This window comes from Strongylocentrotus purpuratus, unplaced genomic scaffold (assembly GCF_000002235.5).
Source record: "Strongylocentrotus purpuratus isolate Spur 01 unplaced genomic scaffold, Spur_5.0 spur5_scaffold_6, whole genome shotgun sequence".
NCBI classification, from domain to species: domain Eukaryota; kingdom Metazoa; phylum Echinodermata; class Echinoidea; order Camarodonta; family Strongylocentrotidae; genus Strongylocentrotus; species Strongylocentrotus purpuratus.
Genome location: NW_022145612.1, coordinates 3,415,850 through 3,441,456, shown reverse-complemented (window position 1 = coordinate 3,441,456; position 25,607 = coordinate 3,415,850). Strand labels below are relative to the sequence as shown.

Genomic DNA, 25,607 nt, shown 5'->3' with positions numbered 1-25,607 from the left:
TTCGGAGTATGTAGGTCAAAAGTTGTAGCTCATTGAATATGCAAAAAATAGCTAATTACATGTACGTATCCGAAAATGTGGTTCCATTCAATAACTTAAGTAATGTTTAACAGATTTTAATGAAATTTGATAAGGAAGTACATGGTATTAGAATTCAGCTTACGTTTCATTTTGGAGTATGTAGGTCAAAGTCAAAGTACATAGCTCATTAAATATGGAAGGATACCTAATTATTTATGCAAAAAATGGAATATGATAATAGTTCTCATTAAATGAATCATCTACATGATGGCTGCGAGTTACGAACATTAAGATTGATAAGATTTTTAAATGATATACTCCATCTTCCTCCATTTGTTCGTTCTCCCAATTCTGAATAATAATATGAATGTTTTTACCACCCTCTTCTTTTTCTACTTTCTTTTCCTTTCAAAATTCAATTGCATCTATGTAATAAAGCTGCATTTTCCCTCATTTTTATGTTTGTTTACATATAACGGAGAAGATTTTAACAGTAAAGTTTATCATGGAGTGTTATTTTTCATTACAGGACGAACCGGCAGTCCTCAGCCCCCAACTGGTACCAAAGTGAACAGACGATATGATTCATTGGGTGTTGAATGGGAAGAACCTGAAGGAGACGATGTAACTGGATACAGATTAGAAGCTGGACCTCCTTCAAACCCTCGCCAATTTACAAGGGACTTTGAACCGGGCACAACTAGTGCAGACATCCCAGGCTTAACACCAGATACAGATTATCAGGTCAATTTGTATTCTACCTCCAGATCAGGAGACAGTGAACCTGTAAGAAGGACTGCTAGAACTAGTGAGTCCTTCCCATTCACTTTGTAGATTCAGCAATTTTAAACTATTCAGCATTAAGTATCTTGCATGTACTTACATTGAGATTTAGTTGTCTTTCATCTAAAATATTATACAAATATACACTGCCTTGAGAGGTTCTGGTTAAAACTATGCGCAAGTGGTGACTCCAATAGTACTATTTGCTGAGGGGCGCAGCCCCGAAGCAAATTGTACTTTTGGAGTCACCGAGGCCCATAGTTTAACCAGTACCTTGAATAGAAGGCATGGTATATTTGTTTGATATCCTGCATCAAAAATTTATTTCAAAAAAAAGAGAAAAAAAAAATTGGGGAAAAAATATTTTAGAACAAAAAAATGTCAATTTTTATCTAAAAAGATTTAAATTATTTTGTTTTCATTAAATTAAGATTTGAAAAAAAAAATTGATTCAATTCAAAAAAAAAATTCACATTTTTTTTTTCAATTCCCAAATAGTAAACCAAAATAGTACGCTCATATAGTACTTTCTAAAAATAGGTCAAATATTTCTGGTCATGTGACGAGCTCTCAACCAATCAAAAGCCAACAAATTTTTGTTGCAGGATATAAAAAACCAAAATATCATTTTTATGGTTAATGATCCACATACTATAAAAGTCATACCGTATTTGCCGGCGATAAGGCCGCAGTGTTTTTGGAAGAAAAAATATCAAAAAGTTGAGATGCGGCCTTTACGCTACAACAACAAAATTCAGCGGTCAAAACAGCATGTCCGTTTGAACATATGGGACTATGAACGGTAGGATGACTAGACAATGGTACACGACAATTCTAGAATAACTCCACACAACTTACAGACAATTTTATGATGCATAGTTGACATGAAGACGGAAAAGTTATTTTTCTAATAAAAATCTGCCGATAGATCTAGATCCAAGCCCGTAACATTGCATCGCCAAAATAGTAAAAGAAGGGACAGACCGTTACTTAAGGAGCTAGCAGATGCCGCGCAACGCAACTGCGCAGGTCCAAAACGCAATTCCGGATTACACCGCACATCGTGGTAGGTGTATTGTAGGATACCAAATCTGCCTGCGATACAGTACTAGCTTAAAAATCTATGAAGATCTGCTAAATTACTATCATTTATAAGGTAAACTTCTTGTAAATTTATAAGAATATTGATGAATTTGGTATCAGTTTGTAAAAAAAAAGAGTGTTCTACAAGATCATTACAATTATTTTGTTTGGTCCGTTTTTTTTTTGTTTTTTTTTCCTCTACGAAATGTCAAAGTTGGGGGTGCGACCTATGCGCGCTGCGGCCTTATCGCCGGCAAACACAATATACATTATTGAAACCATGAAGAAAGCATCAAACCTTTGTGAAAATGGTAACAACTCTCTTAAATTCATTTATCCAGGGCCAACACGACGTCCAAAGCGTCCCCAACGCACTAGAGCGAGTTCATCAAGTCCTGATTCCATTGATGTCAACTGGGAAGCACCTACAGATGACAGTGTTGATGGATTCAGAGTTGATGTTGGAACTCCTGCTGATCCACGTAGAGACTTCTCAAGGCGATACCCTACTGGAACAACAAGGGCCTCTATTCCAAACCTAAACCCAGACTCACAATACCAAGTCAGTGTAGTATCCACCTCACCATCTGGAGAGAGTGAACCTGCAAGAAAGCCTGTCAGAACTCGTAAGTGTGCATTCTTTAAGCGTGCTTGCTTCAAACATATTACAATGGTTAACATTAAAAAACGTTTTTATGCTATTTGATGATGCAGAACAAGTGAGCATGGAGATCTGAAATGACCAGCATATTTATCACATCTGTCACCCAAACATGATGAGAGATCTGAGGGCATTTATTTTGAACTAAAGCACCTATAGAATAAATATACATCTTTCAAAGAATAATAATAATAATAATAAACAATATTTATAAGGCGCTTAATACTGGTGTCTCTAAGCGCACCATATTCTGACTTAACAATTATTTACCAAAACTTATAATAAACACACAACTTATACATCTGTTCTTTATTCAATAAATCATGCATATATAATAATTAAAAAAATAAGATAAGAGTGAGATCAAACAAACATACATACAAGAGGTCAAACATAGGATCAAATATAGGATCGAACAAACAAAAAATAAGACGGTGTGCACCTCCTTTGACCGACTCACAACTGCAGAATATTATTTATGAATTAAAAAGGTGCGTTTTCAGCAAGGACTTGAATTGGTCGAGAGAATGAATATTATGAAAGTGCGCTGGTAATTTGTTCCAAAGGATAGGGGCATTTACTGAGAAAGCTCGGTTGCCATATTTTGTAGCGGTACGAGGTCCGAGGGTTAACTGCAAGGTTGATGATGATCGAAGAGGTCTTAAAGAACTAGAAGAACGTAAGGAAATCAAATCTGAAAGATATTTAGGGGCTTGGCCATGGAGAATTTTGTATGTAAGAAGAAGAACTTTGAATGTGATACGATGGTGTATGGGAAGCCAATGAAGAGAACGCAATATTGGGGTTATGTGCTCAAACTTTCTCGAGAGAGTAACAAGCCTTGCAGCAGTATTCTGAATTCTTTGAAGTGGAAGTAGGGACGATTGCGGAAGACCAGAAAAAATTGAATTACAGTAATCAAGGTGGGAGGATACAAATGCATGGGTTAATTTTGCTGTTGTGGGCCGGTCAAGTAGTTTCCTAATTTTCCCAATTTTGAAGATTCCAAAAGATGCCGATTTACATACGTTTTTAATGTGCTGTTGAAAAGTAAGATTTTTGTCGATTAAAACACCCAGGTCTCGAAAGAATAGTTCAGAAAGGTCAAACATTTTGAGTCGGTAATGATTTTGTTCAAAGTTCAGAATTGTGTAATGTGTAATATTATGATATGTTTGTGCATATTATTTGTGATCCAGGAAATAGTCTTCTTTTATGTCAATGGTTAAGCCTATTGCAGTCAAACATATAGCTGATTGTCAATATGAACTTATTTGTTGAAATCCGCAGGAGGCGACGGTACTAGACGCCCCTCCCGTCCAAATGGCATGCAAGTAAGGGAAAGTATCGAGTCAGCGACAGTGAATTGGGAACCTGCAACCAATGACGTAGATGGTTACATTGTCAACATGGGCACTGAGGCCAACCCAAATCAGTTTACACAGCGTGTTCCAAGTGGGGAAAGAAGGAGGTTTAGGCAAGATGGGCTTGAACCTGATACAGATTATCAAGTTTCTCTTAAGTCATTTGATTCAAACGGAGAAAGCGAACCTATTCAAAGGGGCTTCAGGACAAGACCTAGTAAGTATAACAATTGCCCAATGTGTTCAAATAAGAGTTAAAGCCAAGTATAGTTATACAAGATTTTATTCATGTATCATTATTGCATTATTATTAGAGAAAACTATGTAGAAATCAAGACTTATTCAAGTTATGTATTGTAGAAGATAGCATTATGTAATTGTATTGATACTCTGATATGTATGTACTGATGGCTTTGTCATCTGTGTTTGGAAATAGATTAATATTGATAATCTTATTGTGTTTTCAGGACGACCCCAAACCACCAAGTCCCCGACTGGTGTCAGAACAAACCCACGATACGATTCTATGGGAGTGCAATGGGAAGAACCTGAAGATGAGAATGTTGATGGATACAGACTGGAAGTTGGAACACCCTCTAATCCCCGCCAGTTTGTAAGGGAATTTGATCGTGGAACGACGGCTGCCAATGTTCCTGGTTTAGACCCAGAAACAGATTATCAAGTCAATCTAGTATCTACATCTCCATCTGGAGACAGTGAACCTGTAAGAAGGAGAGCTAGAACAAGTGAGTGTTAACTTGTTGCCTATTGGAGTCGAGTGACATAGAGAATTCAGGAGTTTAACAGGTTAATTGTCCTCAGTTTGTAAACATGGAACATGATAAGGGCTCTAATGAAGCATATATGTATATCGTAATTAGCTAATATGATGACATTTCTACCACAACCCAGCAGAAAATTGTGTATGAACTATTCCTGATTATACCCCTCAAGATTCTCTTTTCAACTCTTTCACATCTTCAAAAAGTCCTCTATAGTCAGATTAAAATGGCTCAAAAATCATGTACACATAAGAGAAATTACTTCATTTAGGAAATGCAGATTTCCTCTACAAAAGGTCAGTATATCCAACAAACTTTGAGGCTATAGTGCCTTTAAGCCCCAACTGAATAATATTACTGTAGTCAATAATGTACTTGAAATACGATTCGTGATATCATTATTTCTAATAAAGAATGAAATGAAGAATATAAAGTTTGTAGAAGAGGGGTCAATAAAGATTCAAACTTTACAATGTCCATGAAAGAGAAAAGCATCTGTTCATGTATACTTGTCTGTACTGTGTTATTTAGGGCGAACACGACGTCCACAGCGCCCCCAACGTACGAGAGCAACTTCATCAAGGCCTGATTCCATTGATGTCAACTGGCAAGATCCAGATGATGAAAGTGTTGATGGATACAGGGTAGATGTTGGAACACCATCCAATCCTAGGTCAAAGTTCTCACAGCGAATCCCTCGAGGAACCAATTCAGTCAGTGTTCCAGGCCTAGATGAAGATTCAGAATACCAAGTCAGTGTAGTATCCACCTCACCGACTGGAGAGAGTGATCCTGTAAGAAAGTCTGTCAGAACACGTAAGTAAAATAGTCATGACTCAGACATGGATGTTCAAAGGATTTTGTGCAAATGTTTTGGTCACAATCTTTCAAAGTTTTTATTTCAATTTCCATTTTAAACTTAAGTAAAATTAGGCCCCAGAATTAAGAAACAGCTTGTCATGATGCTCACTTGAGTTAAATAACTGTAGTTCATATTTAGCAAAATTGTGAATGTTTTTGATACATGTAATGTCTTCCTTTATTTTTTGTCTCAGACAACATTGTAAATTTAGAATGAATGCCATTTTGCAAAACATTATCTGTGAAGTGCTCATTCTCTACTTTATAATGATATTAGATATCATGCCTTTAGAAAGATCTCACTACAAATGTCTTTACCTGTATAAGAAAGCACAGTGGATAAATCACTTTTTAAGTTTCTTATAATTTTCAACAATTGTTATTTTTGCAAATTTCATTGAAGTGTGAAATTATCATCAGAACAGCACCTTGTTACAGTAAACCAAAAATTATGAGTTGCTGTATCTTACAGAGAGGCCTAGCCCGCAGCGCATCTCCCCTCCAAATCGCATGCGGTTGGATGAAGAACCTTCTTCTGTGACAGTTAATTGGGATCCCTCAGGAAGTGATAACATTGATGGCTACACTGTCGACATAGGGACCCCAAGCAACCCAACTCAGTTCTCTCAAAATGTTCCCAAGACCACCACAAGTTTAAGGCAAAAGGGCCTTCGTCCAAGTACAGATTACCAAGTTTCTGTCAAGGCATATGGCTCAGATGGGGAGAGTGATCCTATTCAACAAGGGTTTAGGACAAAGCCTAGTGAGTACTGTCAAGATACACTGCAATCATTCTTGCTTGAAGTCCATATTATAGTTTTAGTAACTAAATGGAAATTACCAGCAAGATGAGGAACTTCTTGATTATGGTCCCACAGTGGTCTAGTTGTATTGAAAGATACATTTACATTTATATATTCTAGATAATGGATATTCCATCCATGATTTCCAGTGAATTGTAATGTGAATGGAGGCAGGTCAGTCCCAAAGAAGATTGTACAATCATGTCTGAAACACATATGTAGCATTTTTTACATATAATTGTCACGCAATATCATTTATTTTACATTTACATGTACATGTATATTTACTAAATATTCCTCTTCAATGAGCCCAAATACATTTATTGATTTAGTCCACAGTGGCATATTTGCATATACTGATGCCACCATGTCAATCTGATAAACAACTAAATATAAATGAGTGGAAATAAAGTGGTACAAATATAAAGAGTAAACATAAATTGATATTCCATGTCTCTTTAAGAATATATGAATCGTCCTATTTTAGAAACCCTGCTTTAGATATTAAAATGTGTGATGTACTAACTTGTGAGTGACTTAAATAATATGCAGCTACAAAACAGATGTACACTCATCGTACATTAATTTTGAAATTTTTGAGAAAAAAATCTGCCAAATTAAGCATATAGATATTAAGATATTAATATGTGTTAAGTACTAACTTGTGAGTAACCGTAATAATATGCAGCTACAAAACAGATGTACACTCATCGTACATTAATTTTGCAATGTATTAACCTTTCTCTTATAAATAAATGCTAAAATCAATGTAATGAAATTGCTTATGCATTGTAATAAAAGAAATGCTTATGCTCTATATAAAGAATAAATACTTGAGTGAATTTTTTTAAAATGCATTGAAGTAAAAAAAAAAAAAAAAAAAAAAAAAAAAAAAAATGTTTAAAAATGTTATTGTCCTGTGTTTATTTGTTTGTTCTGTTCATTAAAGAGGTTCATGCAATGCATGATTTTCCCTGATGTACTGAGTTATGAAGGGGACTATGCAACTGGCTCCAGTGTGTGTATGTATATCTATCTGTATGTGGGGGTTTCAAAACCTGTACACAGAACTGTATGTAATCCTGCTGATTAATGCATCTCTCCTTTCACAATCATAATACATGCTTCTTCTCTTATATTCATTACCAATTTTCGTTCTCTCTGTTTCTTGCACTAGTTTTTGTTGGGGATTTTAAACCTTCTTTCAATAATTTTGTGACTTACTATATTCTTGCAAATGTATGCAATTTTATTCACACCAAACAAAAAACTCTTGATACTTTTTGTCCATTTTTCATTCTGAATGTTTTCCCTTATAGGAACAGATGATTAGGTGTGGGCTTCAAAATCTTGTACCTAGAAATCTGTGATTTACTAATGCTTAATGACGCAAATGTATTAATAATTACAAAAAGTGTGTTGTCTCCATAATGCCTAACCAACTTGCACTTTCTTTCTCAATATTTTATCTTTTAAGGCTGAGTGGAGGCTTCAAAACTTCTTCAAATAAATCAATTATGCTATTTTAACTTTTGACTTGATTTTCAAATTTATATGAAATCAACAAAAAGTTCTTCTTTATCCTTATTTTTCAATCAGGTTTTTATTTAATATGTTTATCAAATACAGGGCTAGGTGGGCTATTTAACCATTAATTCTGCACATAATTGGGTATATGCTTACCATAAAGAATGCTTATTTTCCTGTTTTTACTTCATGTAATTGGGACAAATTGTATGATCTATGTATTCTTTTGTTTTAATATCCTTACAACATAACCTGCAAAACAATGTTGCATTTGCAATTTTTTTTACAATAGGCGAGATAATGACATTTTTCTTTTTAAACCATATTAGTTGTGTATATACATTTATGATACCATTATCATGTTAGTGATATGTTTGAGATTGTAATAATTATGTACAGCGCCATGAGCGTCAGAGCCTGGCGATACCGGCGCTATATATAAATATACATATTATTTTTATTATTACTTAAACACAAGAATTCATAGCTTAATCAAAATGAAACATTTTTGTAGAATTCTTTTCCTCACAATATTAAAAAACAATCTAAACTAGATTTAGACAAGATGTACAATGAAGAAATAGATCTAATCTGAGTTTTTAAATCTTTTGCCGATAATGATGTGTGCCACTTATCTGATATCTTATCACAACTTTTGCATTTTACATGCATTATAATTTAGAGTTAGATCTATTGGTCGGTGTGTCTGCGCAAACATACAACAGTGAGGCATCCTCTAATGCAGGTTACATAGTAAGCTGTATTTGGGATGTGTGCTTAGTATTCTACTGAGCTTTTATGGCTTTAGTGCTGTTCGCTTGCCAGGAGCCAGGCATAAAATTCAAATAAAATTCATTTAGAAGAACTATGAAATATTAAGTTACATGGGTACATTTATTTCTAAATAATTGCACAAAGTTATTCTATATCCATTGTTTGTTTGCAGAGCGAAGTCGAGGCCCCAAAGCCCCAACCAACACCAAGGCAAATACACGCTACGATTCAATAGCAGTCAAGTGGGATGAACCTGAAGATGACAGTGTTACTGGATACAGAATGGAAGTTGGGACTCCTGATGAACCTAACCAGGCCTCTTGGAATTTCCCTCGAGGCACAAGAGATTTCACCATTCCAGACCTAGATCCAGATACAGATTATCAAGTCAAATTATATTCGACGTCACCATCAGGAGATAGTGAACCCATCACAAGGAGAGGAAGAACAAGTTAGTGGTAGTGTCAATACTTCAGGAAATTTATGTCATCATCTTGGCCTTGGCCACAATGAAGTGTGAAAAGAGTAATGACCAGCATGAGCCTAGTGCAATATAGCTGAAAGTCCACACTCCAATGTTTGAAAGCAGAAGTACATATGAAGCACCTATCCATGGGAAATGGTTTCCACCAAACAATTTATGTGATGCATAATATGATTATTTTGTGTACTTCAAAATAATTACACTTGTTAAACCTGGGGTAACAGTTTTGCAAACCAAATTATTGATGTGTGCAAAACTGTCTTGCCCATTTGTAATAATAATAACAATGATAATAATTGTAATAACATGTCTTGCTTACCCATGGTAGCCTCATCAATATTAGTACTGTTCTCCTGGAGGGCCCTGCAAGCCAATTATATTATTACCCTAGCTTTAGCCAACCTGGCATGATATGGCACCCAAGTATTCAAGGAATTTATTTTCTTCTACTGGGTACCTGTTTACTACACCTGGGTGGAAAATGGCAAATGTAGATTAATATCTTGCCAAAGGACATTAGTAATACCAACTTTTATGAACAGCTTGAAGCAGGCCATTTTGTTGGTCTACTGATACATTTATGTTATGTAATCGGCAGAAGTTGATATTCAAAAGTTGAGCAGGTAATTGTAAAGGTTTATTCTTACAATATCCTATAGGACGCAACCGACTTCCAAAACGCCCAGCCCGTTCTCGAGTGAACCCAAGCTCTGATTCTCTGGATGTAAGTTGGGATGAAGCAAAAGGAGACAATATTGATGGATACAGGGTGGATGTTGGAACTCCTTCTAACCCAAGACAGTTCACACAGCGAATTCCTCGTGGAACAACAAGGGCATCTTTCCCAGGTCTAGACCCAGACACAGATTATCAAGTTAACATAGTATCTACTGCAGGAGTTGAAGAAAGTGAACCATTAACAAAGGCTGCTAGGACAAGTGAGTGTAACTGTTATTGGCATGCATGTTTTCTGTATTTATGAGATTGGAAGATGGTGCCAGAGGCAGTGTATGCCTCCTTTGTCACCCCACTCTCTGTATATATGACAAACAAATTCGTTTTTTTTATTTAATCAAACATTGCTCCTCAAGCACACATATATGATATGATCAATGTACATGAACTCCAGTGTTCTGAGCGTAATAGCCTCTTCAGCTTAGAGTAACATTATTTAAAGAACCTTGGCAAAAGGGACATGTGAAAAGAGTGTTGTTTGGAGAAACATGTAAAGAATCTAATTATGAAGGGGTCAGTTGACAGGACAGCTGGCCAATCATCGGTGCATACTCACTATAATCTCCGCCCTGTTGTATAGCTTTTGTACGATAAGACATTCAGACGAGAAGGGACCCTAATTCTTTATTGAGTTTGTTCGAAAATGTGTGTTTCGCTGAAAGTCATTTTGTAATGACAGCAATTTGTTATATGGTGTTCAGACTAGACAAAAATAATTACTTATCACGTAGCTGCATGTATACGATGGGACTTTCGGTAGTCTTTGTAACAGTTTCTACGCCTAAAACTGAGTGAAATGAAAAATATTGTATTGTATTGTTAGAAAGTCATATGTACAAAGCATCTTATTTAATATAGTAGGCATTTTTTAAGAGATACAGTTATTTGAGAAGTAAGATTTTTTTTTCTTTTTTTCTACAAAAATCCCCAAACAGTAATAATTGAGACGGGCCAAATAGTGATTGCAAATTTCATTTCTTAATGTAGCTTTCAATCTATTTTATGTCCACAGGAGCAGCTGGGTCCAGACCAAGTCCAGGAGGAGCAGCAAACTCTCCTCCAAATGGGATGCAAATCAGAGAAGGTTCTGATAGAGCTACAGTCAACTGGGAACCTGCAACAAATGATGTAGATGGTTATGTTGTCAACATGGGCACTGAGGCCAACCCAAATCAGTTTACACAGCGTGTTCCAAGTAGCGAGAGAAGGAGATTTAGGCAAGATGGACTTGAACCTGAAACAGATTATCAAGTTTCTATCAAATCATTTGATTCAGAAGGGGAAAGTGAGCCTATTCAACAAGGCTTCAGGACAAGGCCTAGTGAGTATAATAACATTGATAATATGTGTGTCATTTTAGTATATACTTGACTTGAAATTATTAAGTGAAACTGTTCTTTTCACTATTTCTGGACATTTGCTATTGCTATTATTTCACTGTATGCATGGCTCTGCTCCGCAGTACAACATCAGCTTAATTAGGCATTACTTTCCTTCTAGACAGCTATGTTCTCAAAACTCTGGCTTACTTGTTACTCCTAGGGTTAAAACAAAGTGGGGGGGAGCAAACCTTCGCTCATGCTGGGCCTTCATTATGGAATACTCTCCCCCAATGGATTAAGAATAGCAGCTCTGCTGAAGTGTTAAAAAACAATCTTAAGAAATATCTGTTTAATTTAGCTTATAATTGATTACCATAACCTTTCATGTCTGTACCTTTCCTATTGCACTTTGTATAAATGTATCATGTACATATTTCATTTCTTGCACAAGCTGCGCCTTGAGCATTTGACTGTCAAGTGGATTTGGCGCCTTATAAATCTTATGTATTATTTCTTTATTGATCTGTACATATAAATATATTTGCTTACGATTTCATTTTTGTGTAAAGTTTAATGAACATTTTACTCTATTTAGTCTGTCCACTTCATAATTCTTGGTCTGTGTTCTGCATTATTATGAAGCAATAGAAAATCATGCAATGTATCAAAACTTCTATGAAATTACAAACATGAATAACCTGTCATTTTCTTGTAGGGCAATCCACAAGCCCAAAGCCCCCAACTGGTACCAGAGTGAACAGACGATACGATTCATTGGGTGTTGAATGGGAAGAACCTGAAGGAGACGATGTGGAAGGATACAGATTGGAAGTTGGAACTCCTTCTAATCCTCGGCAGTTTACAAGAGACTATGAACGTGGAACAACCAGTGCTGATATCCCAGGCTTAACACCAGATACAGATTATCAAGTCAATCTAGTATCTACCTCCCCATCTGGTGAAAGTGAACCTGTAAGAAGGAGTGCTAGAACAAGTGAGTGTTTGTTTCCTATTATTTGCAATGATGTGATCTATATACAGGTAAATACATGTTCGTACGAATACAATTGTTGTACATTTTTTGTTATGTCTATTTCGAATATATCATACTAAAATAATTCATTAAAAAAAAAATAACTGGTGTTAAAAAAAGACTATTCATAGTAAAGACATAAATGCTATAAAATTGACTAAAAATTTCTGACATAAATTAAATAAAGCGACCACAAGTACCGACCACATCTTTAGCCTGCAGCCACCCTAGGTTCGTCCGTTCATACGTCACTGCACTTTCGCAGCACTTTCGAAACAATGGCTACGTACACATACCGGTACTAATCGATGTAGTTTGGGTTTAGTTCTCCTTTAAGATACTATTGATCATTCTGACTTGAGAGTGAGAGTAATTTAATTGTGTCATGATCGTCTAACGACTGAAGAAAATGCATCCTTGAACATGTAACAATTTATGTTGAGTGTCAGTATTAGTATTTGTACTTTAACAAGCCACAAATTCCTCTCAAGTTATAGATTTCCATAAGACCTAACAAAAAAAGATTTTGTATTGCTCTTTAGGTGCCAAAGCACGGGTCTGTTGGTCTGAAATCGTTTTTTATTATTTTTTTGTTGTTGCTCCCTCTTTGGGCTGATATTCCTTAGTTTTGAAAGCTTTAATACATTTTTTTAAAAAAAATTTAAATTCAAAAAGCCGACAGTAGATTTCAAGATTTTTAGGTCGGTCGCAAAGGGCATTACAACGTCTTTTTTTGTTAGACCTAACTAGAGTGGTATTTAAAAAGAATATTCATACCAGTATTGTCAGTAGGAGAGCATCATATCGTCCTTGTTTTCACGAAGTGACAGTAGTGAGGAAAATCGTAACGCAAAGTGAATGCAATTTTTTTTCACTACCGTCACTTCCTGAAAACAGCGACGATATGTGGCCAGAAGTGGTATCTAAACTCTTGAATTAATTCATCCAGGACCAACACGGCGTCCACAGCGCCCCCAACGTACGAGAGCAACTTCATCAAGGCCTGATTCCATTGATGTTAACTGGGAAGATCCAGATGATGAAAATGTTGATGGATACAGGGTGGATGTTGGAACGCCATCTGATCCCCGGTCAATGTTCTCTCAGCGAATCCCTCGAGGAACCAATTCAGTCAATGTTCCAGGACTGGATCCAGATTCAGATTACCAAGTCAGTGTAGTATCCACCTCACCGACTGGAGAGAGTGAGCCTGTAAGAAAGTCTGCCAAAACACGTAAGTTTGATTGTTGTTCACAAGCAGTGGCTACAATTCTTTAATCATCATTTTGACCAAGAGGTGTACAATACCAGAACGGTATGGATTGTGTGCCATCCGTATCTTAAATATTGGTCTTTGAGTCGTATATGAGAAACATGTAATGGCCTCATTCAAGATGTAGCATGCAGTTGAAGAACAGGCAATTGTTCAATGGCATGGGCTAAGTAAATCAATATCTTGAATAATTACAGTGTACTGTACTTAATAGTCATTAATCTCTTCCGTGTTATGGGCAACAAATCCCACCAAGAATATGACTGTTTAACCCTATGTTAACTGGGGGGGGGTCAATTTGACTCCCCCCTGTAGAAATTTCGCGACTACTCCGAAACCGCGGCAGATATAAAATTTTCCTTTCACGACTTTTTACTTTCGAGTCTTATGCATCTTTAAAACCGATTTTTTCGAAAATCGGACCTACGGTTACAAGGTCACGTGACCTTTTGTCTTAGCATGTCAGCCCGAAAATCGCTCATTTTCGTGATTTGTGTACAAATTGTATGTAAAAGTCATTTTTCCTAAAATAGATAAAAACATTCGTTATTCAGTCTTGTTTAAAGTTTAGATGTTTGTTTTGGGGTCAAAATAGTTGAATTGTAGTTATATATGAAATAAAACAACAAAAACAATAAAATACATAAGTTAAAAAAACAATGAAATACATAAGAAATTATAAAAACAAGAGATAACATAAGGAATAACCTGGCTCTTCCAATTTTTTGTGTTGTATTATTATTCCAAATGGTCTAATAAATTTATGTAGTGAAAAAGAATACGTAAACATGAATAATCTATGATTTATGGGCAGAAATGTGAATTTGATGACCTTATTTGCATAAATTACCATAAATATGCAAATGAGTGAATTTTTCAAAAATTTGAAATTACCATAGTATTCTATACACTTCACTTGACATGCATGCAAATTTTCGCGGCGATCGGCGGTGAAACAGCCGAGATCTTAGGGGGGGGGTCAAATTGACCCCCCCCCTCCAGTAAAAACCTGGTCTGAAATAGCCCAGTTAAAATAGGGTTAATATCATGTTTAGATTAAGAAGGTCTACTTTTCTCTTTCTGAAATAGGAATGGGTGCCTTCATTGTGAAGTTTATGTCAATACAGGATATTTAATGCAGAATTAATAATGAGATGACACATAGTAACATTTTTGCTCATGAAAGTGTATTGGTGATAAACTGTCCAAAATCCAGGTGGCAAAGCAAAGATTCTAAGCATATTTATACCGTAAATCTCTGTGTATAAGACGCACCTTTGTATAAGACACACTCATATTTTTTTTTTTGGGGGGGGGGGGGGGGAGGGAATCTTTTATTTTTTATTTTTTTGTTCAAAAATGCACCCGGGGAAGGACCTTTATTTTACTGCGAGATGCAGTTGAAGGCGCTGATTTGTTATTGTGAACTTGTCACAAATAATGGTAACAAAGTCCAAACAAAAATCCGGCCATACAGGTAGTGTTGTTGTTGTTCAATCCTACAGTTCGATGCTGTGCCATCACTATAACCTAGGTGACAAATAGTGAGAGTACATTACTCTGGCAACTTTGTAACCTGGATTACAGATTATATAATCTAATATAGTTTTACTGTGCCACTTCAAATAACTTCCTACAGTATCTTACTGTGACTGTATTGGTGCGAGTGGTGAGTCAACACACCTTGTATGACTGAGCTGGGAGACATTGCCAGGCACAGTGCAGGTAAAGGGAGCATAAATCGACACTTAAAAAAAAAAAAAAAAAAAATTGTATACCTGTGTATAAGACGCACTCCCGATTTTCATATAAAACAAAGTTTGTACATGTATACTGTACTCATAATTTCAGGTTTGGTGAAAGTTCTGTCAGGGTGTATTCATGTTCTTTTAACTCCAAACTCGAAGAAAGTGTCTCACTTTATTAAAGTTTAATGTACTTGTACATGTGATGGGGTCAATAATCTGTTACTTCTTTGGTGTGTACAGGGCGCAGTGGTTCTAGAGGATCTTCCCCTCCGAATGGCTTACGTTTGAACGAGGATGCCGATTCAGTGGATATCAACTGGGGACCTTCAGGCAGTGATAACATCGAGGGCTACATCGTCAATGTTGGGCCCCCTGACAACCCAACTCAGTTCTCTGAACGTGTTCCAAAAACAACCAGTTTCAGGCAAACTGGGCTGCGTCCTGATAGGGATTACCAGGTGTCTGTCCAAGCTTATGGCCCAGACGGGGAAAGTGAGCCTGTTCGACAAGGTTTTAGGACACAGCCTAGTGAGTAATGAAACACACATGTAATATGTGTGCTGTTGCTTCTTTTTATAACAGGAACTCTATTTAATTCTTATTCTTGTTTTGTTATGTATCCTAAAAAATAAGTGTGCAAAAAGAACAAGAGCATCATTTTAAAGAAATTATGTGTTATTTTGATAAGCAATAGAAAAATTTCTGAATTATTGTGAACTCATTCATTGTAAATCATACATGCATTATACATTATTGCTAGCATACAAAGTATTATCCAATTTATACTATCTGGAGTTCTTGGTTAGTTAAGACATCAATCACCACGGTTTCTTTCATTCTTAAATGTAGGTCGTAGCCGAAGCCCTAGGCGCCCAGTCAACACAAAGGCAAACCCACGCTATGATTCAATAGCAGTCAGATGGGATGAACCTGAAGATGACAGTGTTACTGGATACAGAATGGAAGTTGGAACTCCATCTGATCCCAACCAGTTCTCAATGCCATTTCCTCGGGGTACAAGAGATTTCACTATTCCAGACCTAGACCCAAGTACAGATTATCAAGTCAAATTGTATTCCACCTCACCATCAGGAGATAGTGACCCTGTCACAAGGAGAGCTAGAACAAGTAAGTGCAGAGGATTTGTTGGGGACCTTGACACCCAGAAGTTGATTGTGTTATTTATTCACAAGCTATTAGCTGTAGTACAGGCCTTCACAAAGTGCTATCCAGTGTTTGATACTGTGTGCGAAATTTAATGTGGTTGGATTAGCGACTGGATAGAATACTCCCCAGGGAGTGGAAAATGTGCATACATTGTGTTGCGGGTAAGCCTGAATCCGGTGACCGGGGTAATAATATGTTCCACGCCTAGAAACAAAGTATTAGGCGCATTATAAATGTGAGCTATTATTAGTATTATTATTGTGCAGTTTTAAAATTTGATAAAACTGATAATTGAAAAATGACAAGCGCTTCCACGATTTACCTGGATAACCTCTTCATTATTCAAAGTGGGGCCCTCATGTTAGAGCCCCTCTGAAATGTTGGGAACCCTAAATTTGCCAAAAATTTGATTGCAAAATTTCACTTAAATTGTATGATAATGTGAAAGAGAATGTCGTTTAAGACACACTTCTGCAAAGATTTCCCTCTCCCCGCAAAAAGCATTTGAAGACAAATATTGATAAAACAAGTCATAATTTGGGTTTTCTGTTGTAGACAGAAAACCTAATTTTTTTATTCTTTCATTAATATTCGACTTCAAACACATTTGTTTTGAAAATCCTTGCGGAAATGTATCTTAAATGACATCCTCTTTCACATTATGATACAATTTAAGCGAAATTTTGCCATCTAATTTTTGGGTCTCCCAACACTTTAGAGGGGCTTCAAGACAACAAGTAAAGGAAAAAATTGAACTTTAGCCTATCTGTCATTAATTATAACCTAACTGGCGAAGTCAGAGGGGATATAGTAACACTGCCGTCCGTCCATAACAAATCCAGAAAAATAATTTTATCCCTTTGTAGCAGTTACATATAATGAAGGCGACAACTCTGAACCATGGATGATTTATCCAGACAGTGTTGTTGAAATGGCGTAGGGAAATTTTAATCTAGAAAATATTATATCGAATATTACAAAAAATGTTTCAAAAGTAAGGTTTCAATTGTGTGATGAAGCTATCAGATTTGCAAATATATCAAATTGATAATGATTACTCCATATTCTATTGGAAAGAAAAGGTCACATTTTCAAAATATGCAGTTCATTGTAGATGTTATTCAAACTTGTTTATCCAGGGAAAAATCGACTGCCCAAAAAACCATCTCCTACAAGAGTAACCCCTGGCGATGATTCTATTGATGTAACCTGGGGGCAACCAGAAGGAAGCAACATCGCTGGATACAGGTTGGATGTTGGAACTCCCTCTAACCCACAACAATTCTCAAGGAGACTCCCTGCTGATGCAAGAAGTCTTTCTGTGGATGGCCTAGACCCTGACACAGACTACCAAGTCAATCTTGTATCTACCTCACCAGATGGAGAGAGTGAACCCGTAACAAGACAAACTCGAACAGGTTCCGGTAAGTGTGGCCTGCCTATAGCTAGTCAGATGGTGACTGAATACCCATTTAGACCTAGTTTTGAGGTTTGGGAACAAAAGGGGTAAATAGAGTACTATGATTTTTTTTCTCCGGTATTTATCATGGTGAATGTCGGAGATCCCAACCAGAATAGATTATAACATAGGGCTGAATAAAGTGCACCAGTGTCATATATATGGTTACAATTTATTAATATTTCAATTTATTTATGATTTATTTGGCAATTTCATTTGTTATAGATGCCACATTTTTAATAAAGGTAACATGAATAGATGAATAAATTGTCAAAATTAAGTGTAGTTCTGGCAAATAATGGGAGAAAGTTTATCTTGTACAGACTAATGTACAGTATCAAAATATGGTAAGTGGACAAACATCTTCTGAAATTCTTCGTATTTAGCAGTACATTTTCATCAACGTGGAGAAATAGGAATATCGATCAAATCAAACCAACTTATGAATAATCTAAATATGGGAAATATGAGGTAATTCTATCATAAATTATATTCCCAAACATCAGAGAGATCATGATGAAATGAAAATGAAAAGTTATTACGTTATGTAGTTATTGGAAAAGATAAAGAGGACAGCTTTTATCCAAGAGCAGGCGTTTCTGCCTTTATTAAACTTTTTTGAGTGCTTACCAAGCAAGATATTAATCTTCCTCTTGTCGAAAGCACCACAAAATGTCTTGAAAGAGTACACATGCATCAACAGAACAGGAACCTTGACCCGGTAATACCAAACAGGTAAGCTATTCACTCACTCTTGTAACCCATGCTGCATGCTGGTGATATTAACACTATTACAGATGGTATTGATTTACACTTTCACTGTACATTTCATCTTACTAGTGCAACAGGTCAATGATTTGAGGGATCTGTCATTTCACCTAATTGGAATGCTGGACAGATACTGGCTATAGTTTGTATAAGTCTAGAACTTTGCTTGATGATAGTGATAGAGAGAAGATATGCTGTAATATGGAGGAAAGCACTATTGCAGTTTGCTTTAACAGAACGGATGGTAAACCACCATTGCCTTGGGCCTGCTTGTCTTGAAAAAAAAAATTGTGAGTCAGTAGCCATCACCAACCAAGATGTCGGATGACTTCAGACATGTGTTTTGGAAGTCGCATTTTTTTTGGACATCGGGCAAACCTCATCCTCTGAAAAGGATGCCTGGAAGCAATTTAGAAATTTGCTTGCAATTTCTTGAGGTCCAAAAAAATCTTTGTTATTAACAACTAGCTAATGCAGAGAAGCCGGTTATGTTCCTTTTATGCTCTCTAATGAATGAAATCAGTTTTTTTTGTCAGGGGGAGTAAAGGAGTTAGACTTCTGTATGCTGTTCTGATGGCAAACCTATAGTCTTCTCATGCAGCTAATTCCTAAAGGAGAGCCAGTCTTCACCTACGTTTTACTATTCAGTGATCATGGTTTTCACTTCTTGTATTTATTCATAGTTCAAGGGATGGCATGCTTCTTGACTACCATTGTTTTAAACAATACTTCAAAGATTTAGCCAACAAGCATGTACTTTAATTGATAATACCAACTAAATGGATAGTGTTGTTGATTTGAAAATCATGATAGCTGGTGATGAAACTGCTCAGCCAGGTATTCCAGAAACACCGTCTGGAGTAGATGTCACATCAGAAGGCAACAACCTGAGAGTAAGTTGGAACCCTCAAGAAGGCGCCACTGGCTATATTGTGCGAGCTGGAAGGGCATCCAGGGGATTTCCACCCAATGAGGTTGAAGAGAGAGTGAATAGCCGCAAAGACCAGATTCTACTGAGAAATCTGCAACCAGATACAGACTTTGTGGTGACTGTCAGTTCTGTCAACCAAGCAGGAGAGAGCAGGCCTGCCAGGGCAACCGGCAGGACTGGTAAGTTTGTTTACAGTGTATTATAGTATTACATGTACAAGAGAGGTAATGAATGAGCTAGCCTTCATTATAATTATGATAGATAATTTTATGTAAGATCATGCTGTTAATATCACATTGTCAGATGGAGTAGTTCTTTATAAATGATTTATAGGCTTTTGTAGACAAATGCACTAATGTGGCCTACATAATTCATTGCATCTTTCCAGAACAAGCGCTTCCGGGTAGGCCAGAGGGTCTGGCTGCAGAGACCACTTCGACCAGTGCTACTCTGTCATGGAGGGAACCAGGGACACTTATTGATGGATATCAACTTACACTAGGAACTGTTACATTCCCAGACATCTTTTCAAAAAAGCTGGGACCCAATACAAATGAATACACATTTGAAGACTTGGATCCAGACACCATATATACAGCTGAGTTGACAAGCCTTAATTCTGCTGGGAGTTCAATGCCTATCTCTGCTAAACTCAGGACAGGTTGGTTATAGATGATTCTCTTCTTTTCACCACTCTAATAAAATGATGACACACGTCTGGCTTGCCATTCAGCCTCCACCATTGGCCCACCATTAAGCATCAACCATCGGTTTACCATTCATCATCCACCATCGGTCTACAATTCAGCATTTACCTTTGGCCTTTCTTTCTTCATCCATCATTGGTCTACCAATTTCACCATCCACCATTGGTCTACTATTCACTATCCACCATGGCACCACTGTTCACCATCGATCATTGATCTACCATTCTCCATTCACAATCGGTCTACCATCCACCATCCGTCATTGGTCTACCATCCACTATCCATTGTTGGTCTACTTTTACCAACCAATATTTTCTCTTCTTGTATGTGTCAAATCATTGGATGAAATGTATTGCTGTTGGTAAATAAATCAAATCAAATTTCACCATCAATCATTGGTCCTCCATTCACCATCCACCATTGGTCTACCATTCATAATATATCCATCATTGGTCTATGTACTTTTTATCATTTACCATTGGTCTACCATTTACCATCCATCATTGATGTACATTTCACCATCCGGCATTGGTCTACCATGCACCATCCATCATTGATCTACATTTCACCATGCACCATCCATCATTGATCCATCCGCCATTGGTCTACCATGCACCATCCATCATTGGTTTACATTTCACCATCCGGCATTGGTCTACCATGCACCATCCATCATTGATCTACATTTCACCATGCACCATCCATCATTGATCCATCCGCCATTGGTCTACCATGCACCATCCATCATTGGTCTACATTTCACCATCCGCCATTGGTCTGCCATGCACCATCCATCATTGATCTACATTTCACCATCCGCCATTGGTCTACCATGCACCATACATCATTGGTCTACATTTCACCATCCGCCATTGGTCTACCAGTTACCAACCATCATTGGTCTACATTTCACCATCCATCAATGTTCCACCATTTGCCATCCACCATTGGTCTACGATCCACCATCCACCATTGGTCTACATTTCACCATCCATCATTGGTCTACATATCACCATCCATCATTGGTCTACATTTCACCATCCGCCATTGGTCTACCATGCACCATCCACCATTGGTCTACATTTCACCATCCACCATGGGTCTACCATGCACCATCCATCATTGGTCTATATTTCACCATCCACCATGGGTCTACCATGCACCATCCATCATTGATCTACATTTCACCATCCGCCATTGGTCTACCATGCACCATCCATCATTGGTCTACATTTCACCATCCACCATTGGTCTATGATCCACCATTGATCTACCATCCGGCCATCCATCATTGTTCCACCATTTACCATCCACCATTGGTCTACATTTCACCATCCACCATTGGTCTATGATCCACCATTGATCTACCATCCGGCCATCCATCATGTGTCTACATTTCACCATTCTACATAGGTCCATCATTCATCATTCACCATTGGCCTACCATTTGTCATCCTCAACTGCTACCATTTGAATACATGGTTTACTAATGGTGCCACCATTCAAATACCATTCATTAAGGATTGGACATTTCATATCATTGTCATATCACTCCATGTACATGCTCTCATCATTCAAATGCCATGTGTCACCATTCATTCACAGTTGATCATTTAAGGTGCGGATGCCTACTTTAAACTAACATGAAAGTATGCATTTGAAGAAACAAAATTGAACTTTTTAAGTTTTCTGATTTTATTTTGAATTTACTCTTACAAGCTACTTCAAATTTTGATGTGAATTGTTCAGCTTAATGAATATATGCTGATGTATTTGGAACTTTCTTGGGAGCTACATTTCTCCAATTTGTACATGAATTACATTAGTGCAAAGTGAAAATAAGAATATTTACATGGTGACATAGATTCAGGCATACTATAAAACAAATTTAAGTTTCTTTGATTATTCAAATGCGAGCATTAAAACATTGTTCCAACATGAGGCAATAAATGACTTCAATATCTTGCCACAACTAATTAAGAAAATAACAAAAGACAATGGTTGTAAAAGCCAAAAGAGAAAAAAAGTCCTTGGTCTGTGTGCTATACACTAGGCCTAAAATAAAAACTTGTTGTATTGCCCTTTGCAACTGACCCAAAAATCTGAAAATCGGTTGGCATTTAATTTTTTTTAATTTTTTTTTTAACCGTTTTTTTTAGATTTTTTTTTTATTAATGAATAAAAAAATATGCTTTTTTTTTGTTTAAATGGGATATAAATGCATTCAAATTAGTAGTACTATTGGAAGTATGTCTAGGAAAAGACAGTAGAGTAATTGTGTTAGTTACATTCCACACCAAAGAACCAGGTCCAGCTCGTAGCCCTCCTGAAGCTCCAAGCAGGATGGAGCTGACAGCCACTCCCAGCCGCATCAACATCCAATGGGAGCCTTCCAGGGGAGATACCACTGGCTACAGGATTAGGCTGACTGACCCTGCTACAGGAGAAACTGATACTGTGGAGGTGGACCAATTTCAGCAGAGTTATGCCTTCGTTGACCTTGATCCAGAGAAACAGTATGAGGTGTCCATCGAGTCCTTTAATGATGAAGGTTACAGCCGGCCACAAGTGGATCGTGTCACTACAGGTGCACATTTTGAAGAATATATTTCTTCAACTGCAGTGTTTATTTGCAGAATTTATTGTTTGTCTATCAAAACCCAACATTTAGAGTTTTAAATCTCTCAAGAGGAGTTTTCAGATTTTGAAATATATGTAGGATTTTGGCCCCACAAGCAATGTTAGTTTGCCCGTTGATGAGGCTGATAACTCGTACACAGAATCCGATATAGTCTTTTAAGCTAATGTGTGCCAGAAGGTGCTTAAACAAGACCCAGCAGAAAAGAACAAGCATAACATAATTTTACCATGTAATATATTATTGTCCGTAATAATTTCCTCATGTAGAAGCAACTTTTCCCCACCTTTTTTTTCCTTTGAAGTCGGGCCCAATATAACACAGGTGCTAAATTTGCTAATGCTAACACTCACACAAAGTTTGTTCCTGCAAAATAACTAATTCCTAATACAGTCTTAATAGCAGTACAGTCTTCATGGACCCAACCCTTGTTTGAATTATTATGAAAGCAACAGTGTTTTAGAAAGCAGAAGTGCAGTTTAACACCATTTTTTTATTTTTTTATTGATCTATATGTATTATATAATGTATTAGTCTTTTGTTTTAAATCATTGGATCATGTCGATAAACAGGAGCATTGCCTGGTGGTAGTGAGCAACCCCAGAATGTGGACATTGTTGCCACGGGAACTCGTATCGATGCCCACTGGAACCCACCTGTGCTTCCAGGAAATGCTCGCCCCCACAGTTACCTAGTGATTGCTGAAGCTGTAGATGGAGAAGGCAACGTCCTTGGCCCTAGGGAAAGCATCACATTGCACCATTCACAAACTGAATACACTTTCACAGATCTGCTGCCAGCCACAAGATATGTGGTATCTGTGCATGCAAACATTGGAGGAGAGGTGACTAATCCAATTTCCCAAGAAGTTATCACTACCATGGGTGAGTATTCTAACCATGCATGAGCTCCCTAATTTCTTATCTAATTCAATAAATAACTTTTTTATCTTTATGTCAGTGTGCTATCTTATGCTACGTTGCTTCTTTATCGAGCCAGAACAAAAAATATAACTTGCCACTAACTTCAGCAGCCTACCTGCTTTTGACCTCAAGGTTGAAAACTTGAAACCTAGAAACCCATTGTCCTTTTGCTAATGCTCTTATAGCTCAAGCTAAGTAATGGATTTGTGACTAAGAAATTATGTGTAATCAACGTTTCTCTCCAGTCAAAGTTGTGAACAGCCATGCCTTAATAAGTTGTAAGGTTAAACCTAACATCTATTGCCATTGGAGCATTATCATTGCTTTTCGTGGTGGCAGAGGTGGGATACTTTGAAAAGACTGGTGACTACAGATCTGCTGCTTGACAGCTGCAGGATACCAGCTCTACCAGTGGAACTGTGCCCATGCAATGGGGTCCTTGAACTGATACAAACCACAAGAGAGGAGCTTTTTACTAATGCAGTTGTGCTAATATTAGGTAAAACTAGAAAAGGCTTGGATAACGCTACTGTGTAAATGGAGAGCATCTTTTGAAACCCCAAACCGCATAAGAGTGTATGAAACCAACACTTTTGATGACTAATTTCAGTCCAAAAATATTATTTTGCTAATACCGATTTCAATAACAATTGATTATTGATATCAATTGAGACAATTCTGAGAATAACTGATTTTGAAACAATATTAACAAAAAACAAATTATAGGTATTGTCAGTGTTCATACCACATATCTTTGAAATCTACCATAATTTCTTTCCCTAATAATTAAACCTCCTTCCTACTCTAGCTCAGTCCCTAAGCTAACCAGAAAGAAAGAAAAAAGAACTCAAAACACTAATTATAATTACTAAACGTTATACCAAACTAATGATAGTTCTGTTCATTCTTTCTTGAACTGCCTATGAAATCCAGACTGATTTCAGTAATAAATTTCCTCAAACTCTCTTGTTTATAGAAACAAAGAAACAAACCAACTTCAGTTCTGATACAATGGTTTTGCTCCAGTCTACTGGCTCCACCTCATCAAACCAGCTGACAAGAAGTCCACTACTGTAGTGAGCAGATTGAGTTGAAGTAACTAGTCATGCCATCAGCATTTGTACAACAAGTTACATAATTTGGTTCTAGATCTGCTCTGCTACCATTTCTGCCCTCTTACCAGTTTTGCTGTCTGGTTCTCCTAGCAAGCTCTGCCCTGTGGTATATACCACACTTGCTATTTGGCACTCTAACTAGTTTTGCCCAGCTTCAATTGTTTCTAATACCAGTGGTTATAATACATGTACCAGCTTTGCGATTTGATTACCAACTAATTCTATGCAGAAATCAGTGGTTGTACATTGTAGTAAAAGGGCTCTATTGCATCAAACTTAATATTGATGGTAACTTTTAACCAATATTAACTGATCAATAGCCAGTCAAATCAAGTTTTCCATGGAAGTTACATTAATAGCAAAGTTAATAATAATAATAATAATACAGCATTTATTATGCTCCACCGATGTAGTAAACTATTATGAGGCACAGAGGGATAGAATTAGGATGAGATACATAGAGAAATGAGAAGGGGGAAAAAATGCATAGATGTACATTCAACATATAATTAACTAAAATAACATGCAAACATACATGACTTTAGATTTTTTTATAAATGTTTCTAGGGATTCTAGTGATCGGATCCTCAGTGGAAGAGCATTCCAAAGAGATGGCGCTGCAGAAATAAACGTCTTTTCTCCCAT

General features: G+C 36.9%; 1 protein-coding gene across 4 annotated transcripts in view; it reads left to right on the top strand.

Moving 5' to 3' along the window:
- LOC763365 (tenascin-X) overlaps nt 1–25,607 on the top strand; it is a 90,601-nt gene that overhangs the window by 54,856 nt on the left and 10,138 nt on the right. For 2 of the 4 annotated variants that reach the window (XM_030972280.1, XM_030972284.1), the window contains 18 exons: nt 551–829; nt 2,229–2,513; nt 3,839–4,129; nt 4,380–4,658; nt 5,226–5,510; nt 6,028–6,318; nt 8,832–9,110; nt 9,803–10,081; nt 10,891–11,199; nt 11,916–12,194; nt 13,183–13,467; nt 15,495–15,782; nt 16,104–16,382; nt 17,561–17,845; nt 19,462–19,758; nt 19,968–20,240; nt 22,589–22,873; nt 23,497–23,808. In XM_030972280.1, the coding sequence (XP_030828140.1) occupies nt 551–829; nt 2,229–2,513; nt 3,839–4,129; nt 4,380–4,658; nt 5,226–5,510; nt 6,028–6,318; nt 8,832–9,110; nt 9,803–10,081; nt 10,891–11,199; nt 11,916–12,194; nt 13,183–13,467; nt 15,495–15,782; nt 16,104–16,382; nt 17,561–17,845; nt 19,462–19,758; nt 19,968–20,240; nt 22,589–22,873; nt 23,497–23,808 (5,160 nt within the window). The remainder of the gene's footprint in view (nt 1–550; nt 830–2,228; nt 2,514–3,838; nt 4,130–4,379; nt 4,659–5,225; nt 5,511–6,027; nt 6,319–8,831; nt 9,111–9,802; nt 10,082–10,890; nt 11,200–11,915; nt 12,195–13,182; nt 13,468–15,494; nt 15,783–16,103; nt 16,383–17,560; nt 17,846–19,461; nt 19,759–19,967; nt 20,241–22,588; nt 22,874–23,496; nt 23,809–25,607) is intronic. The other 2 variants (XM_030972281.1, XM_030972283.1) reach the window with 2 other exon arrangements.